This window comes from Platalea leucorodia, assembly GCF_965183815.1.
Source record: "Platalea leucorodia genome assembly, chromosome: 3".
NCBI classification, from domain to species: domain Eukaryota; kingdom Metazoa; phylum Chordata; class Aves; order Pelecaniformes; family Threskiornithidae; genus Platalea; species Platalea leucorodia.
This window is the reverse complement of record NC_138825.1, coordinates 127,501,079-127,519,564: the sequence shown is the minus strand read 5'-3', so window position 1 is coordinate 127,519,564 and position 18,486 is coordinate 127,501,079. Positions and strand designations below refer to the sequence as shown.

General features: G+C 47.4%; 1 protein-coding gene across 6 annotated transcripts in view; it reads right to left on the bottom strand.

The window, feature by feature from the left end:
- The window catches only part of ASXL2 (ASXL transcriptional regulator 2), a 133,444-nt gene that overhangs the window by 95,463 nt on the left and 19,495 nt on the right, over nucleotides 1–18,486 (bottom strand). For all 6 annotated transcript variants that reach the window (XR_014227660.1, XR_014227661.1, XR_014227662.1 and 3 more), the window contains one exon: nucleotides 7,081–7,163. Coding sequence is in view for 3 of the 6 variants with exons in the window: in XM_082306884.1 (XP_082163010.1) it covers nucleotides 7,081–7,163 (83 nt within the window). In the remaining 3 variants the exon portion in view is untranslated. The remainder of the gene's footprint in view (nucleotides 1–7,080; nucleotides 7,164–18,486) is intronic.

Sequence of the window (18,486 nt, the reverse complement as noted above, 5' to 3'; positions counted from 1 at the left end):
GATCGCGCAATGATAGAGTTTTCGATTCTTGGAGAAGTGAGAAGGGGGGGCAACAGAACCTTGGACTCCCAGAGGGCAGACTTTGGCCTGTTCAGGAGCCTGGTTGACAGAGTCCCTTGGGAGGCAGTCCTGAAGGGCAAAGGAGTCCAGAAAGACTGGACGTTCTTCAAGAAGGAAATCTTACAGACGCAGAAGAAAGCCGTCCCCATGTGCCAAAAGACGAGCCGGTAGGGGAGAAGACCGGCCTGGCTGAACAGAGAGTTTGGCTGGAACTCAGGGGAAAAAAAGGAGAGTTTACAACCTTTGGAAGAAGGGGCAGACAAATCAGGAGGACTGCAAGGATGTCATGAAGTTAGGCAGGGAGAAAATTAGAAGGGCCAAAGCCCAACTAGAACTTAATCTGGCTACTGCCATAAAAGACAATAACAATGTTTCTGCAAATACATTAGCAACAAAAGGAGGGCTGAGGAGAATCTCCATTTTATTGGATGAGGGGGGAAACAGGGACAAAGGACGAGGAAAAGGCTGAGGTACTTAATGCCTTCTTTGCCTCAGCCTTTAAGTCAGACCTGCTGTTCTGCGGGTACCCAGCCCCTTGAGCTGGAAGACAGGGAGCAGAATGAAGCCCCCATAATCCAAGGGGAAATGGTCAGAGACCTGCTACACCACGTAGACACCCACAAGTCTATGGAGCCAGATGGGATCCACCCAAGGGTACTGATGGAGCTGGCAGAGGTGCTCACCAAGCCACTTTCCATCATCTATCAGCAGTCCTGGCTAACCCAGCTGACTGGAGGTTGGCAAATGTGACACCCATCTACAAGAAGGGCCAGAAGGAGGATCTGGGGAACTACAGGCCTGTCAGCCTGACCTCGGTGCTGGGGAAGGTTATGGAACAGATCATCTTGAGTGCCACTATGCAGCACGTGTGGGACAACGGTGGGATCAGGCCCAGTCAGCACGGGTTTATGAAAGGCAGGTCCTGCTTGACCAACCTGGTCTCCTTCTATGACAAGGTGACTGCCTAGTGGATGCGGGAAAGGCTGTGCATGGTGTCTGCCTGGGCTTTAGTGAGGCCTTTGACAGTCTCCCACAGCATTCTCCTGGAGAAGCTGGCTGCTCACGGCTTGGATGGATGAATTCTTCGCTGGGTAAAACACTGGCTGGATGGCCGGGCGCAGAGATTTGTGGTGAATGGAGTTCAACCCAGCTGGCGGCCGGTCACCAGTGCTGCTCCCCAGGGCTCAGTGCTGGGGCCGGTCCTGTTCAATATCTTCATCGATGATCGGGAGGAGGGGATGGAGGGCACCCTCAGCCAGTTTGCAGGGGACACCCAGTCGGGCGGGAGCGTTGGTCTGCTGGGGGGCAGGAGGCTCTGCAGAGGGCCCTGGCCAGGCCGGGGCGATGGGCCCAGGCCCCGGGGTGAGGGTCAGCAAGGCTCAGGGCCGGGTCCTGCCCTGGGGGCACAGCAACCCCAGGCACCGCTGCAGGCGTGGGGAGGAGCGGCTGGGAGCTGCCCGGCGGGAAAGGGCCTGGGGGTGCTGGTCGACAGCCGCTGGACATGAGCCAGCAGGGTGCCCAGGTGGCCAAGAGGGCCAGTGGCACCCTGGCTTGTGTCAGGAACGGTGTGGCCAGCAGGAGCAGGGAGGTGATGGTGCCCCTGCGCTGGGCACTGGCGAGGCCGCCCCTCGAATGCTGTGCTCAGCGCTGGGCCCCGCACCCCAAGGCGGCCATGGAGGGGCTGGAGCGTGGCCAGAGCAGGGCAGTGAGGCTGGGGCAGGGGCTGGAGCACAAGGCTGGGGAGGAGCGGCTGGGGGAGCTGGGGGGGCTCAGCCTGGAGAAGAGGAGGCTGAGGGGAGCCCTCATCGCTCTCTGCAACGGCCTGAAAGGAGGCTGGAGCCGGGGGGGTCGGTCTCTGCTCCCCAGGAACAAGCGATGGGACGAGAGGGAACGGCCTCAAGCTGCGCCAGGGCAGGTTTGGGTTGGGCATTGGGAAAAACTTCTTCCCCAAAGGGCTGCCAGGCCCTGGCCCAGGCTGCCCAGGGCAGGGGCTGAGTCCCCATCCCTGGGGGGATTTAAAAGCCGGGGAGATGTGGTGCTTGGGGCCATGGTTTAGTGGTGGCCTTGGCAGTGCTGGGCTAACGGTTGGACTCGATGATCTTAAAGGTCTTTTCCAACCTAAATGATTCCATGATTCCATTTTATTGTAGGCTCATCATGGCTTTAAAGAGCAGCTTTTACGTAGAGGGAAGTCTAACAGTTTTGATAGACGCAGCTTTTGACAAGGAGAGGAAGCTTTGCAAGAGATAATCTGTCCTCACACCCAGTGTCAGTGGGATCCAATAGGAACTTCAACCTTTTAAAAATAATTTGAGAAACCTGCATCCTTTTGAAAGCCCCCATTCCACCCCTACCCTGTGGGGGCCGTTGGGTTTGTTCATTTTTTGGAGGGGAGTTATGTTGGAGGAAGAATTTACTAACATCAAGGAATAACTGCCCTGAGAATCAAGGCATGGAGGAGCATGCAACTTTGCTCCCCAATCCCATCTTATTTCCTAGCTCTGCAGAAGACAAAGAAATAAAAGTACTGAAGAACAGCTGGGAAATAGTGGCAAAGCCTTCTGCCAAGAATGAGGAGAGATCACTTTATTGGTCCTTAACTCAATCTGAGATGCACAAATATCCTCTAGCAGTAAGCAGCTTCCCTCTCCCTACAGTTATCACCTAAGTCTAGACTCCAGCCTGACCTCCGCTCGTATTTCTGAGACAAGTCAACGAGAGAGCTGTTTGCCTTTTAAGTTCATCCTCTCTCCTCTTGCAAGAGAGTGACCAAGTATAGAGTTCTTCCCCACACAGGCAAGATCCTCATTTCACAGCACACAAGCTACTGGAGCAGTAATACAAATGCGACACGGCTCTCAACTACACAGGAGCTGAAAGCCCTGTGTTTGCTTTCCAGACGAGGGCAATCAGTATCACTGTAGCTCTCAGCACTCAAGACGACAGACTGTTTGCATTACTAGACTCACAGAGGACAAGCTAGCCACAGAAATACAGTAGGCTTCTGATTTTCAGCCATCAAATTGAGAAGAAATATAGGAAACCAGTTAAGAAACCTTATGGAAGCCTAAAGTTACAGTGCTGGCAGCTCATTTATACAGGCGTCAGCCCGAGCAGCTCCAGCCCGCTTCACATAACCATCTCCTTGTCCGGAAGCAAGTTCCCTCCTCAAGGAGAGGGAATCTCCAAATTCCTTGCAAGATGGAGGAAGGACCAACTTGCCAATGAGAAGCACAAATTAGCCGCTGCCTGGAGGGCAGCTAAAACTTGAGACCAAACTGTTCATGACACACTTATCTCTAGTCCAAATATGACTATTGAAAAGGGGACTTTGGCTTCTGTACTCCCCCCCACCCCCAAAGTGGTTTAAGAGTTTGCTTTGGTTTATGTTAGAAATTCCATGAATACTTGAAATAATAGTAGCCAGAGCACCATGGCTGTTTTCATTTTCACTGAGATTGAGCTAGTGTTTAGATATATTTCCTTGCTTAATTAGTATTTGGGCAACAAAGTCACTGTGTTTGGACAGAGGTTCACAAGCTAGTATTTTACACAGTGTTCCCTATAAAAATCCAAGAAAAATAAAACATTCGTGGCTATTAAGAGAAAAGGCTATGAAAGATACCTTTCAAAGATGCTAACTCTTCAGATACTCCTACACCGATTTGAACATACCCAAGGAGATTAATGAAATCCAACGACAAGCTCACAATTTCGATTGAAAAAGCTACTTATCGAACAAATGTGATTGTGGCTAACTCTTGGTGCCCATCTATCCCACGCATTCAAGTTTAGGGAACTTTCACGGCTGGCGTTGCTTGGGTTAACACCGTTATCCCATGCCCCTTCAAAGCCTCATGTGAAAGGCTGAGTGTTACAACATGCTCAGCCTTCCCCAAGCCACACTGCCATCAGAGACAGGGCAACACAGGACGTTGGGCAAATCTTAGAGCCAGATATGGTCATGCTGCCAATTCGCCGAGTGTTTATCCACATGTGTTTTATTTTTTCAGTTTGCAAGCAGTGACCTGTAGGTAGGAAGGGATCTCACAGGACTAGGGCAGCCTGTCGAAACAGGCAAATCGAGAAAATTAGGATGACGGATCACTTGAAAAGTATAGTTCTGGCTTGAGGATGCCTTAGGTCTCCAAAACTGACACCTCAGAGTCAGGTCCTGGGTTGACCTTTAAAAATATCATTATTAAAATTGCTTATTTGAGTATTAGGATAAAATTATAAATGCAGGTAAGATAATCAGCCAATATTACCCAAGGTTTCTGTACTGCTACAAAAAAAAAAAGCTCATCTTATGAGAGCGCTAGCCTTGTCCAAAAAACAGCCAGCTTGTCCTGCATGTAGCAGAAATCACTGTTCCCATTTCTTCCACACTCATTTCAACTGCCGCCCTTCTTTCCTGCAGTTCCAAATCCTCTACACCACCACCAGCGCTTCCAGTCCTCTGAGCTCTTTGACGATGCCCCGGCGCTGCCTCCCAGGCAGCTGGCCAAGCGGCAGCAGACGCCAGGAATCGCTGGAGCCCGGGGGGGCACTGGGTGGGCAGCCAAACAGAAGAACGACCGCCGGGCACTAGCTGGGCTCCCCACCCTCTCTGCCTCATTGCAGCGCATCTGTGGGAAAGGCATTTGTCACTCCTAAAACTGTTTTCTTTCTGGAAATCGGAGATTTTCAAATGTTAGATATATCTAAGGATTTCAGGCAATAGGTGCCGAATTAAAAGAAAAACAACCACCAACCAGCACTACAGTCAGAACAGAGTTTAAAGATTATGCGGTTTGTGGAAATAGTTTACTACCAAAGAAATTTGCAATTTTGTTTCTTAAAATCAAATTGCATTGAGAAACAATGCAAAGAACTGAAGCGCCTTGACGCAGACGCTAACAGGAGAGCCCGCGTCCCGCCTGCACGCTTACAGGCCATCTTGCCAACGAGAGCCTTGCGGCTGCCTGCTGCCCCAAGGCACCCGGGCACAGCCAAGTGCTGGGATCTGCTGTCAGAGGCGCTGCCGTGGTTTCCTGCCAAAACCTCCCCGTAAGAGGACTCAAAATGTGGTGAGCTCAACATGCTCATCTGACAGCTTTTATACCTTCTCTAACATGATTTTTCCTCTAATAAATGCTGATTTCTGTAAGCCCGCCTTGTCACAGGCTGACTTAGCAGAAGCCCAGTGCAGCCACAAACACATTACTGGCACTAACTGGAATTGAATTGCTTAAGCACCAACAACCTTTCAGGTCTTAACCCAAATAAAGCTTTATTACATGAATCTAACATTTCAGGGGAAGGACCACTACACAGCATCCAAGTGCGGCTAAGTCAGTAAGGTGGAGAGCTGAACTGGAGAAATTGAGTTTCACATCTGGCTGCTCCCACAAACACCTTTTGGGATTTAAGATACTGAGGGGTTTGTGCTGTCCTGATGCTCAGCAGCAGCTCTTTTAGAAAACAACTTGCTGTCAGCTCAGGCTAAATCCCCAAATCAACTCTAAAAGGAGGACTTGAGGTTTAGAAGGACTATACGGCACCACGGCATTTCTGTTCTGGTTTGGTTTTTTTTTTATTTTTTCTTTTTTTCCTGACTGTTCAGTCCAGGATCTGGCGTGGCCAGCCAGAGACTGGATCTTTCACGCCACATCTGAGCTCCTGCCTAAGGCTCTGCCCCAAAAAGAGCACTCTGAATTGCTAAAAAGGTTCACCACATCTAGGTGCCTCGATGTTGCCTCGATGTTTGCTGGACTTGTGCTTTGCCATCAGCGACACCACCAGTACAGACCACCAGCATTCCTGTCCTAGCAGCGCAGAAGGGGCTGACAAGCGCTGCTGCTGTTTGCAGACATGCCTTTGATGGATTAACAGTATTTAACACAATCCTGAAGCTGCCCCAAGGCTGGTAAATCCTTGATCTGAATGTAGCACTGCCCAAAGCGAAGTGCATCGTCAGGGCAGGAACTAAGGGAGGTGACAAAAGTGGGGTAAGAGCTACATCAGTGTATTTGGTTTCCTTACTTTTAGATCAACTGACTTTTCCAAAAAGCAAACCACCTTTGTGTTGTCCACAACTTGAGTGGAAGATCTTGTTTTATCAATAGCAGAATTTCTACACTTGGGCCCTTGAATATTTCTGCCAAAGCAGACGGATTGCTGTATTAAACTGGCAAAGTGGAGGGGAAAACATAATTAAGTCAAATTCAGGATGGCTATTCCATTCCATTCCAAAATGGATGAACTGGCACATCCAGTCCTCTCTTCCCCTCCCTTTTTCTTTGCTCTTTGAAAACAGAAGTATAAATACTTTGTGCTTCATATGGACAATTATTCCTTATCTCAGCACATAAACCTGTCCATCTCTGGGAAATGACTCGAGGATCAAGCTATGGTAACAGCAGCTCCAGAGGTGTCATCCGAGTTGCTCTGTTTTTCTAAAGCAGATCCGTGTCACCCAAGTGGGTGCCCTGCTTTGCCCAGCACACCAAACACTCGGTCTGCTCCTCGGGGGGAACAGGGAGATCTCTAAAGCAGAACCACACGCTACTCCCCATAATACTAAAGAAAATAGCATGAGGCATAAAGCTTTCTAAATACTAATTTGTAAGTGAGGCTGCTTTTTTACTTCCTGGCTAGCTTTAAGTTTTGGTTTAGGTCATTTCAATTAAACTGACCATTCACTTTTTTTTTTTTTTTAAAAGATGAAATAAAAGAAATAGTGAACTTTATTTCAGTACCTGGAGTCTGAACTACTTGATCAGGTCTAGTTTATCTTATAGAAGAGCTGCAGACCGGAGTCATGCATACCTGGAAATTAAGTATGACCCTTATCTAGGTTTCTTGGCGACAAATACCAGTGACTTGAGAGCTCGTTTGCAAGTGGGACCTAGACTCCAATTCTGCAGGTATTTAACACTTCAGTCCCAAAGATACTCACGAGATGGGGGTTAACAGTAAACTAAGCAAAGTTGGAACCAACGTACGAATGTGTTTTACTGGTATGGGTATGTAACTCACCTGATTTCTTTAAGTCCTTCTTTCTGGATAACTTGAAGGATCTCTTTATGGCTCATAGGTGTGTTAGGATACTTCTCCAGGACCTGGCAAGCAAAAGGAGATTGAGAGCAAGTTACTCATTTGCATTTTCACTTTAATGTTTGACTGCACAGCAAATGACATTTAATGGTTTGGACATCTCCAAGGATACAACCAAGGAAGAACTGCTGGCCTTCTCACATCTCATTACCACCCCCTCCACCTGAAGAACGTAAGGAGCAAAGAGACTCCAGAATACTGATTTTAGTGCAATTCCCAAATTTTATATCAAATGCACTGCCCATAGGTAACACTTCTTGGAGACTTAAATGCTCCACAGTAACAAGGTGGCTTCACAACCATCAGCTTCACTTGGGAATGCTTCAGGAACTGTTGAGGTGCCTCAGATATAAAGCTTCCAAAAACCAAATCCTTAACTTTGCAAAGCTGAAACAACTACTGATCGGTTTGGCAAGTATTAAAGAAGTTCAAGGAAATTTGAGGTTTAACACTGTTAGTTTTTTTTTTGTTTTTTTTTTTTTAGATCTCTGCACACAGTTCAGGCTTAAAGTTCGTAAATATGGTCTACAAAAAACCAAGTTGTCAAACACGCTCCCAAATACGCTGTGCAGCCCCCCGTGCCTCCCGAGCAGGAGGACTAAGGTGCAGAAGTACAATTCCCAGGAGCCCCCGAGATGCTGGAGGCTTCTGAAGGAAGATGCCAGTTGCTGCTCATCAGTTGGGTATTTTGGATGTCAGTTGGGTATTTTGGATGTCAGTTGGGTATTTTGGATGTCAGTTGGGTATTTTAAGCAATATTTGTGCTGGGGGATGGGCAGGAAATGCCTCGTTTCCTTCTTAATCATCCGCTCTTACCCGTGCCCAGCACATCAGCCCTTCGCTTTGACTTCTGTCGTTAGCCAGAAAACAAACCCTCAGTCTGTGAAGTATAAAAACCTACAAGTGATTTTGCAGAAGGAAATTACCAGTTTTAGTTTCTCTGTTCAACAGCTGTGCAGAATACCTGGCCTCTCCTAAAGCCCCCCACCTCATTCCCTCCGGGAACACTTAAGTTCTCCTGATGGCTGCAGACTTCGCTCTCTTTGGGAAGGACTTTGAAAAGACCTTGCTGAGCTGCAGCATCTCTCTGCTTCGAGAAACAAAGACCTACATTAGCACCATCTTCAGTTTTGCAAGCCCTAGCTGATGTCCCCATCATGTTCCAGTCTCCTCTTAAGTCATGTTAAGTTATGTTAAAGCCTGACTTTCACAGCCACTTAAGCTATTTGCAGCCCTGGTACCTGAGTTTTGCCAAGGCTGGCTGCAGGGAGCACAGCACAGCATTGCCGCCTTACTGACTTCTTGAATAGCGGAGTAGCACATGTATTGAAAATAAGTCCGTTTAAAACACATTTAAGTGGGATTTGTTTACACTCTCTGGTATCAGCCTCAGTGACTCACTCCATTTCTAGTTGTATTCATAGAATCATAGAATCGTTAAGGTTGGAAAAGACCCTTAAGATGATCGAGTCCAACCGTTAACCCAGCGCTGCCAAGGCCACCACTAAACCATGGCCTCATGTATTGCACCCGAGGCTGCCCACAGGAGAAGAGTACAAAATTCAGGTGGCTGAAGAGCGATTTAAGTCAGAGTGCTGCAGGTTTTAGATTTCTATCAGCTCCTAATTCATGTTCGCTCAGCATTGCCAAAGTCTATACATACTTTTATACCATTAACTTGGAAAACAATCTGAAAGCTTGTTCTGCAGTGCACTGAAAGCCCATGGAGGGCAAGACGAGTTAAGACCATCCCGATTTCCATCTGTGGTGTCAACTTTTTCACTGCAGCTAGCAAAACAAATTAGGAGAAAAATAAAGTAGTGCTATGATTCCGTTAACAGGGAACTTTAGGGCACTTGCTATTTCTCACACACAAAAATATAAGTGTGCATTTTTCTTCTTGGGCACTGTGTTTTCCTCTTGACTTTCACTACATGGATGAGCTCTGGACAAGTCCCATCTCGCTCACACCTAGAGCGGCAACAACACATTGCATTAATTTTCCGCTAGGCACAACCGCAATGCAAGCTAACACCGTGTTCAACCAGAGAATCTCATCATTAAGAGCAGAAAGGAAGAAAAGCTTTTCTAATTATATCCTTGCCTGCCCACAGGATGCTTCTGTGCATTTCTCCCAGGTAACCTGTCCCCACGTCTTCCTTCCATAGGACTCTTCCCTGCAGTTGAGCTCAGCAAGGTGATCCGTCTGGCCTCCCGCCACACCTGCCTGGCTTCCTGCAAATCGTGATGGGCCACTCCTCTGCTCCGAGAAGGTTGCTCCTGAAGATCAACCAGCTCTCCTGCGTTTCTCTGCTCTACAGGACAGATTCCTGTAGGATCCTGCATATCAGTTCTCTGAACTAGCCAAAGCCAGGCATTTTTACCCTTCTACTCATTTTCTTCATTTCCCATTGGATCTTAAACTCTCGTTTCACCGTCACTGAAACCAAAGGTGCTGCTGTGTACCACTTCATACTCCCGATCAGCTCTCTTCACTCTGCCAGATCTCCTCTAGCCAGTTTGTCCAGCACCTGACTCAAAGTTGTCCTCAAGCAATTCCAGAAACGTCCTAGATTGGTTGTGCCCTGTATCACCTTGTGCTTCCAGCAGATGCCAGGGCAGAGTCAGAACCAACTCTCCATTCACAAGGCTTTTTCCAGTTGTCTAAAGAGGGTTCATCCCCTTCTTCTTCTTCTTCTTGATCAGCTGGTCTGCAGCAAACACCCACCACGATGTCCCCTTGGTCACCCTCCCCTCTGAACTTAACTGATAAGCTCCCAACTGAGTCATCACCAGTTATACAGCACAGCACGTTCCTAAAACTGTTCTTTAGCACAGAAGGCAAACCTTTCTTCATTTTCCATGTCTCTCCTTCCACCTTCTGTAGGTTGGACTCGATCTCAGAGGTCCTTTCCAACCTTAACAATTCTATGATTCTAAAGCACTCCAGTCATCCATCCCTCCATGAGCTTAATCTCACCAACATCAAAGCTCTGCACATAAGAGCTGATCAAGAGGGAACTAAGCTATTAGTATCAGAACTGCACACAGACCTCCAATTCCTCATGTCCCACGCTGAGCGCATTTACACGCAAGCCCAGGGGTGCGCTGGGGAGGTGCAAGAGTTTCTCTGGAGAAGTGGAAGGTGCTCCCTTGTCACAGACACCCAAGTGCCTCTCTTCATCCCATACTTCTCCTCTGGTTTTCAGTCTCCATCCCACAACAAACCTAGTTTAAAGCCCTCCACACTGTTAGCAACCATGCTGGCAAAGATGCTTTTGCCCGTCTTTATCAGATGGATCCCGTCTCTTGCCATCGGCCCTCATTCCTTAACAAGTCCCATGGTCATAAAAAACCCACCCTGTCTATAAACACTAACTGTGCAGGCAGAAGCTGACACTCAGGCAACATCTGCCTCCTGCCTAAGCCTTTCCCATTCACCAGCAGGATCTAAGAGACCACCTGAACCCCCAAGGCCTCTGAAACTTGCTCCCAAGGCCTGGCATTGACCTTTTATCTGCTCAAGGTCTCCTTTGGGAGATCTTATTCTATTTCCAATAGAGGGACAATGCTGATGAATGGGGCGTGGGGGTGTATCTGAACTTCCCCTGACGCAGCTTCATTCCGTTTCCTCGTGTCCTATCACTGGTCACCAGAGAAAGGAGATCAGCACCTCCCCCTCCGCTGCCCACCTTGAGGAAGGTGTAGACGGCGACGAGGTCACCCCTCAACAATGAGGTCACCCCTCAGCCTGCTCTTCTCCAAGCTGACCAAGCCAAGTGACCTCAGCCGCTCCTCATAAATCTCACCCTTGAGGCCTTTCACCATCTTGGTCACCATCCTCTGGACACACTCTCATAGTTTGATGTCCTTTGTGTATCAAGGCACCCAAAACCGCATACAGTGCTTGAGGTGGGGCTGCAGCAGTGCAGCGTAGAGCGGGACAGTCACCTCCCTCAACCAGCTAGCGATGCTGTGCTTGATGCACCCCAGGGCACGGCCGGCCCCTTTGGCTGCCAGGGCACACGGTTGACTTGTATTCAGCTCGCCATCAACCCAAACCCCCAGATCTCTTTCTGCGGGGCTGCTCTCCAGCCTCTCTTCCCCGAATATGTACGTATAACCAGGACTACCCCATCCCAGGTGCAGAATCCTGAAGCCACCATCACCTTCAATCCTGGCCTCCAAGAGAAGCACCAAGCATTCCCTGCAGTCTTGCCTGGGACAAGGCCTCTCAAACTGGCGGTGGGGTGCTCTGCCACTGCAGAGACTGCCATCTTACCATGGTGTGACCACCATTGGTGTGCCAACTGGAGCACTGAAGTAGTCTGCTATGTAAGTAGACACTTTTGCTAGCTCAGTTTGATGGTGTTAAAGGTCCTGGTGTCAAGGTGAACTTTCTTTCGTAAGATTACACCAAGGAACACAAGATAGATCAGGAAGAAGACAGATTAGAAATAAAACTTTGATTAGAGGAGCCTGAGTAGTAAGGAGAGACACATTTTGTTTTTTCTTCTTGCCTACAGTTATCCATCTTCAAGAATACCCACGAGGAACACTAGGCTATAAACAAATACAGCACTGACTGAAAGAAGACTGGCTCAATGGGTGACACAGCTGTGAGCACCCTTGAAGCAAGCCAGCAATGGGATTTGAGCTGCTTGTTTTCCCTCCCCAGCTTGAACACGCTGTTTCTGAACAGAAAGCTTAGAAGAGCAAAGAACGTATCAGTAGAATTGTCAAAAGGCAACTGGGGATCCTGCGTTGTTGGTCTTGCAAAGGAGGTTTATAGCTCTGCATGGTTATAGAATAGCACCATGCATCCAACAGATTTTATTGACTTAATTCATCTGACGTTCTGCTCAGAGATGCCTTATAAATTCTTACCTAACCCTATCCTTGAAAGATAGTTTTACCTGACAGATCACAAGGCAAACTCCGATGTATTTTCCATTGGGCTGGATGCGCAATAATATTCATCTGAGGACATGACTCGGGTGGCTTCTAAGTATAGAACTGCGGCGTTTTGCTATAGCCACTAATGTAGTGCCACGAGGCTGGGTACTGCAAAAACAGATCAATACAAAATGGCCTGTTCTCAAATGCACAAGAAAAGTGTTTGTAACTCCAGGTTAACCATTAATGCCGACTTCAAAATAATGCAAATCTGTATCTCAAGACACTCACTCAGGAACACAAGTAGCCAAAAAGGCTGCCTGTCTGCTGGGAGAGAAGACTGAGCTCCCAACGTCTAGACCCTTCATTGACTCTTGACCCCAGATGGTCAACAGAGGGATGAGAGACTTGACTTTGCCCCTCTCCCCACCCCACAGTAGACCAATAAAGACAAACTGCATTAAATGGATGCTGCTAACAATATAGCTTCAGACTTTTAAGGTGTTGCTTTGCTTACCAAAAAAACCTAAAAACTCTGGCCATCTCTACCGAGCAAAGACTTTTAAATAGTCTTCATAGACATGATTATCTGCCATCAGATTATCTGCTATTGGGCAATAAGTAGTTTTTAAAAAAAAAAAAAAAAAAACACCACACACTTCAAAACATTGGGGTTGGTACTGGGTCCAAGACTGTTTTCCATTAATGACCAGATGACAGCACAAAGTGCACCCTCAACAAGCCCACAAACCATCCAAAACCAGGAGGAATGGCCGATGCACAAGGTGGCTGTGCAGCCATTCAGAGGGACCTTGACAGGCTGGAGAAACAGGCAGGCAGAACCTCATCTCACATCCACAGGGAAATGCCAAGTCCAGCAAATGGCAACAAAGATCATTTTAAGGGACTGGAGCATCCTTTATATGATGGGGGGGCGCTGAGAGACCTGGGATGGTTTAGCCTGGAGAAGATAAGGCCCAGGAGGATCTTATCAATGTGTACAAGCACCTGACAGTAGGTTGGAAAGAAAACCAAGCCAGACTCTTCAGTGGTATCCACCAAAAGGACATGAGGTAATGGGCGCAAGCTGAGTGTGGTGGTGTTTGGGGTTTCTTCTGTTGGGTTTTTTAATTGTTATACTGACAGTGGTCAAACACTGGAAAAGGTTGCCTAGGGTGGTGGTGGAGTCTCCCCTCTTGGACTGGACAATGTCCTAGGAACCTCACTTTCAGCAGAGTGGTTGGACAAGACAATCTCCAGAGGTCCCTTTCAACCTCAATTATTCTGTGATTCTATAGTATAGACCTTCCTCGAGCGATCAAAAGAAGCCGATTTAGTCACTAACGGACTGAGGTTAAGTATCACCACGTAATTTTATGTCCTCCGTGCTTTCTGGCTGACCAGGTTGAAGCCACAGGAGGCATTCCCCAAGCCAAGCTGTGAACCACTTTCCACAGGATATTGTGAGCGCTAAACAACACACGGCAAGGAATGGGAAACTCACAGAAGACATTAATACAAAGTCAACACCTTCAGTTTAGGAACTTCGCTCAAAGAGAGCTGGAGAATGTTTTGAGGAAAAAACAAAATAAGAATCACTCCACACACTTATTTTTAAATAACAGATGGCTAAGGAAAATTCTTATCTATCGTCAAGACACTACTGTGATAGATGAATTTGATTAGACAATACAGACACTCTTAAAATGATAGAAACAGCCTTCAGAAGGCCTTCAGAAAGTCGGTATGGAAGTAGTGACCCATGTAATCTAACCAGCTACACAGCAAGAAGGGATCTCAGACTTTCACTTGTGATAACTGGAAACACAGGAAGGAGGGAGAGAAGGATGCAGAAGGCGAAAAAATAGTCAAAAAGCTTAGCATTCTCATTCTTCATCTCAAAGTGCTGGAAAAACTAGCACGTGAAGTTGCAAGTCTAACAAAACAAAGCAAGTTATGGTCAGGAAGAGACGTACAGATTCAAGGTATCATGGATTTTAGTCTGAATTGCTACCTGTAACTTTGACAGGTAAGGCACAACTGCAGCAAAGGGTCCTCGGATCCACTATCCCTATCCTGTAAAACAGGCACTGGAAACCCTTTCGTCATCTGCAAGTTCAAGAAGACATCCAACGAGGAAAAACAGAATACCGCCATTATTGCGAAAGCACGAACAGGACCGGGTCGTTGTCTAAAGGCTTTTGGATCACTGAAACTTTTTATCCGGTGAATACTTTTCTAATATAATTAGGTATGGTTTAAATAGAACAAAATCATGAGAAGGGTCCAAGATCTGGGAAACACACCCGATACTTAAACTCGGTCTAAACAAGCTCATCTGGAAAAACAACTTTTCTGGCTGAGCAGCCATGGCTTCTTGTAAGAGCAGAAAGTTTGCATGAGAATTCAGAGACTTGTTTACAGGGGTCAGATGCTTCCCAGAAACCTCAAAGCGCACACATCTCCCGTGCAACCTGATCCCCGACCAGACCCAAGGACAAACCAGCAGGGAAGAGGTTGGCCAAGCCACCCCTGAGAGTGGTCAGGGGACTCTGAGTCACCCGTCCCTCCCAAAGGCACGCAGCCCCCCATCACGTAACTTCAAGCAGCACGCCGCGCTCTGCGAGTATCCCAAAGGGGGTAAAGAACACCGACATCTGCACCAGCCACACCACCGCAGGGCTGCTTCACACACCACAACACGACTGGCACTTTCATCCATAACTGCCTGTAAGGAAGGGGTGCAGACGCCAACAACAGCCCAGCGACATTAACCCACAGCCTTTGTTTGCTCCGCGGCCGCTCTGCCTCACTGTGGTTTTGCTAACTTCAGCTAATCCTGCACTGTAGGGTCACGGTTTCTTGTGCTGGGCAACCACCACCACAGGTGAAACCCATGAAGTGACTAGCTTTGGCTACACAGGACCACGATTAATTTGCACTATCCTGATAAGAGTTGTCATCTCATGCTCTTTGAGAAACTTGTCTAATACTAACCCTCAGCCTACTTAGATAAGCAAAGCAGTTCACATCCTCAGATGCAGTAATAACTCCGTGCTGCTTTACAAGCTGATCCAGAAGAACCAGATACAAGGATTAAAGAGACTCTTAAAAAAATAGATACACCTTAAGTACCTTCTCCTCTCTCTCCTGCCCTTTTAATCCCGTATCAGATCTTTCACTTGAGTCCTTTTTTAGTTAGTGTGTAAATAAATAAAAACTACTACTACTATCTGCCACAGAACTGAATTTGAGAGGCATTTTAAAATTAAGAGTCAGGATTTGTAAGCTACCTTCGTACTACGCTCCATATTAGCCAAGATGAATCTAATGAACAAACCCGCAAGTGCCAACACTGGGTACTGAAAAAGCCTCATTGCTTCAACCTGGCTGTTAACACTGAAAAGTGTCAGTGCTCAACACAGGTGAAGCTGTAGAGTCGAGATAGTGTCACTGATGCTCAAATTACACTGCCTTACGTGCTGGAATATTCTAGTTGGCTCACTGGTAACAAAAACCATTAAGAGTTATCTATTTTATAGTACACATTGCTTTGATCCCTGAAGCTGTCCTGGTTTCTGCAAAGGTTTCCAAGAAAACAGGATCATCAGAAGAAAAGATATTTCCTAATTTCACATCTTGGAAGAAAGGCAACTGTCTTACAGTATTTATGGTGTGAAAAATTTATTCACACCACCTGCAATTAAATTTAAAGCATTACATTTCAGAAGCAAGGCAGTCCCCTATGAGCACCAGCCCACCGCACCAGAGCAAAGTCCCCAACAAAACACATTAAAAATCTCTGCTCTTCAAAGCAGCTCAGTTTTTCCACGTTTCCCAGATATCACTGATTTACAAGCATTGGCAAGAGGGGAAGATTGTGTCACACCTCAAACCTACAGCAGAATAAGCAAAGCCACATTCTACCCAGGCGGTTTCCAGAACAAAAAAGTCAGCTTGCAGTTGCATCCGAGCTGTTGCAGCAGGTATCCAACACGTTTCTTTCGCTCCGGGGAGAGAACTGAGGGGCAGTTTAGGTGTACCAGAGATCGAACACAAGCAACAGAATAATAAGAGCTGGGGCTCTTGCTGCATGAAATCCTTGGCATTACAGTATCCCTTTAAAACAGCGGGGCAAGGCTGGAACGTGTGATAAAAACAGGGAAACACCCGCGTGGAAGATGTTTCAAGGCAGGAGATAGTATAAAAGGAAAGCAAATTTGACAACAGAAATCACTTCAAGAGTCATATCTCTTATTAGGGTTCTCCTGAACTTAGGCTCAAAGTCCATATTGTGCTTCCAGGTTCCAGGTTGAGCTATTGCAACAGGATCCAGAGGAACCCTCAGTCCTGGCCGTGCTGCCCACCAGCGGTCCCGACTCCGACAACCAAACGCAAAGACTCACGGATTCCCAACACAGAAAGCTGCGTTTCCAGCACCTCCCTGCACGCCAAGGACCTGCCCATAAGCAGGTGTCCTCTTAAAGGAAAATATTTCTGCTACGAATCTGAACTTGCTGCTCAAGTCAGTGGTGAGGACACCCAGGTCGCAACCAGCAGGACAGAGGAGGAGGAAGGGCGGGGGTGAGGAGGAGGATGGGGTTGGAAGTGCCGGCGAAGGGGTCATGCCAGCACACATCTTCTCGCAGGTGGCCCAGCCCGCAGTTGGGAGCAGCCTCCACCCCAATCGCTGGACCTCGGAGGGGACCTGTGGTGACCAGCAGCGATGCCTTCGGTAAGGCTGGGGACCCCCGCGCTACGGCACGGAGCTACAGGACAGAAACCATCAAAGAGCCCACGTAATAAAAATTTACAAGGGTCAGTGTGCTGATGCATCAGCATTAAGTGCTAATAGGAGGGGTTTAAAAGTTAAAAACAAACAAACCAACCTCTAAACGTGATTACCCAGGGCTGGCTGCTCTGGGAGTAGTTTGGCATGCGTTTTGCAGCACTGTTAACCCCAAAACAATCTCATCTCTCCATCAAAGCTCTCACCTCATTTTTAGAAATCTTTTTAAATGCAATCAACCTCCTCGCTCTGAGCCCGGTGTAGCAGCAGTCTGTGCCCAGCGGGAGCTCCCCAGAGCTCCAGCGATTCCCACGGGCTGCACTGCCGGGCTGCAGGAGAGCGCGCGCCCCTCAACACCGCAGGCCCAACAGGAGGGATGACTGGCCACACAATTAAATTTTTGGTACCGGACATTGGTAGATCCAAAGTTCCACTCTGAAAATACACCAAGCACTGACTAACGTGGACACAGACTGACCAGTGTTACCAGTGCTATTTAGATGAACGCAGTGAAGAGAAAGGTAAGTGTCTTGGGCCACCATATCTGCAAGAAGTGGGACATTCACCTCCTCTGAACCGCACCCCAAGTCTCTCTAGAGAGCAGAAATCTTTCGTTACGCAGAGTTACATCCTTGGTTTAACAGAGTTAAAACTGTTACGATATCTTCCCGTACAATACGAGACAGACCAGATCATCTCCCCATTTTGGATTTTATGCCCTTCTTCAGTCCTTTGACAGAAGAGGAGGAGGGGAACCACAGGAAGATAATCTTAAAGCACAAGAGCAGGACAAAGGGCCAGGATTATATTGATCAACTGATGCTTAACTGAAAACAGCTCAGGAAGAAAGCAATGAGAACCTCAACTCTTACACCTTTGCGTTTAGCCTACAGTTGTCAAAGCCAGTAAGAGCAAGGCTGTTAACTTAGAGATGTAGTTAGAAGCTGAAGATCCAGTCTTGGCTTACGAGGGATTTCCACATACACTATTTCATCTAGATTCTTTCTAAAAAGACACAGACTAAAGTTACGGTTCCTTACATTCATTATTCTCCCATAGCTTCTTACTAGGAACAGTAAAATTGCTCTTCCATTAGAGCTTATGAAGAAACTGCGGTGAACCCTTTTGTGCTAAGAAAAGATGGGAGTTAATGAGCCCACCACTGCTCTTCCCCTTCCCAGTTCCACCCGCTCTCGGCCCCAACTGCTCCACATGGACAAAGCTCTGGTTAGCGGGGATTTCCATCCCGAAAGCTGGACCACAGTGGGGAGGGAAGGACAGAAGTAATTAAGCTTTTAAGAATTAAGCAAAATTGTTCTAACTGAATTAAAAAAAAAAAAAAAACCAAAAACACCAAAACCCTCAACTGTAATAAAGTTACCAGCTTTACCACCTGGGTGCCGATCAGAAAGACGGTGTTACTGCCGCGTCGAGCCTGTGTTTGGCAAGCTCGCCAAACATCCAAGTGAAGATTGTAATGCCTTCGTAACACTTCTACTGTTCCTCTGCCTGGCACACATGACGTTTTGTGGCTTACGTCATACCATAAATGCAGATGTAGACAACGCAATACTATTTGTTTTTCATCCTACCACCATGCCTGATGGGAACCAAAGGGCAGAAAAATAGAGTTTCTAGGTACA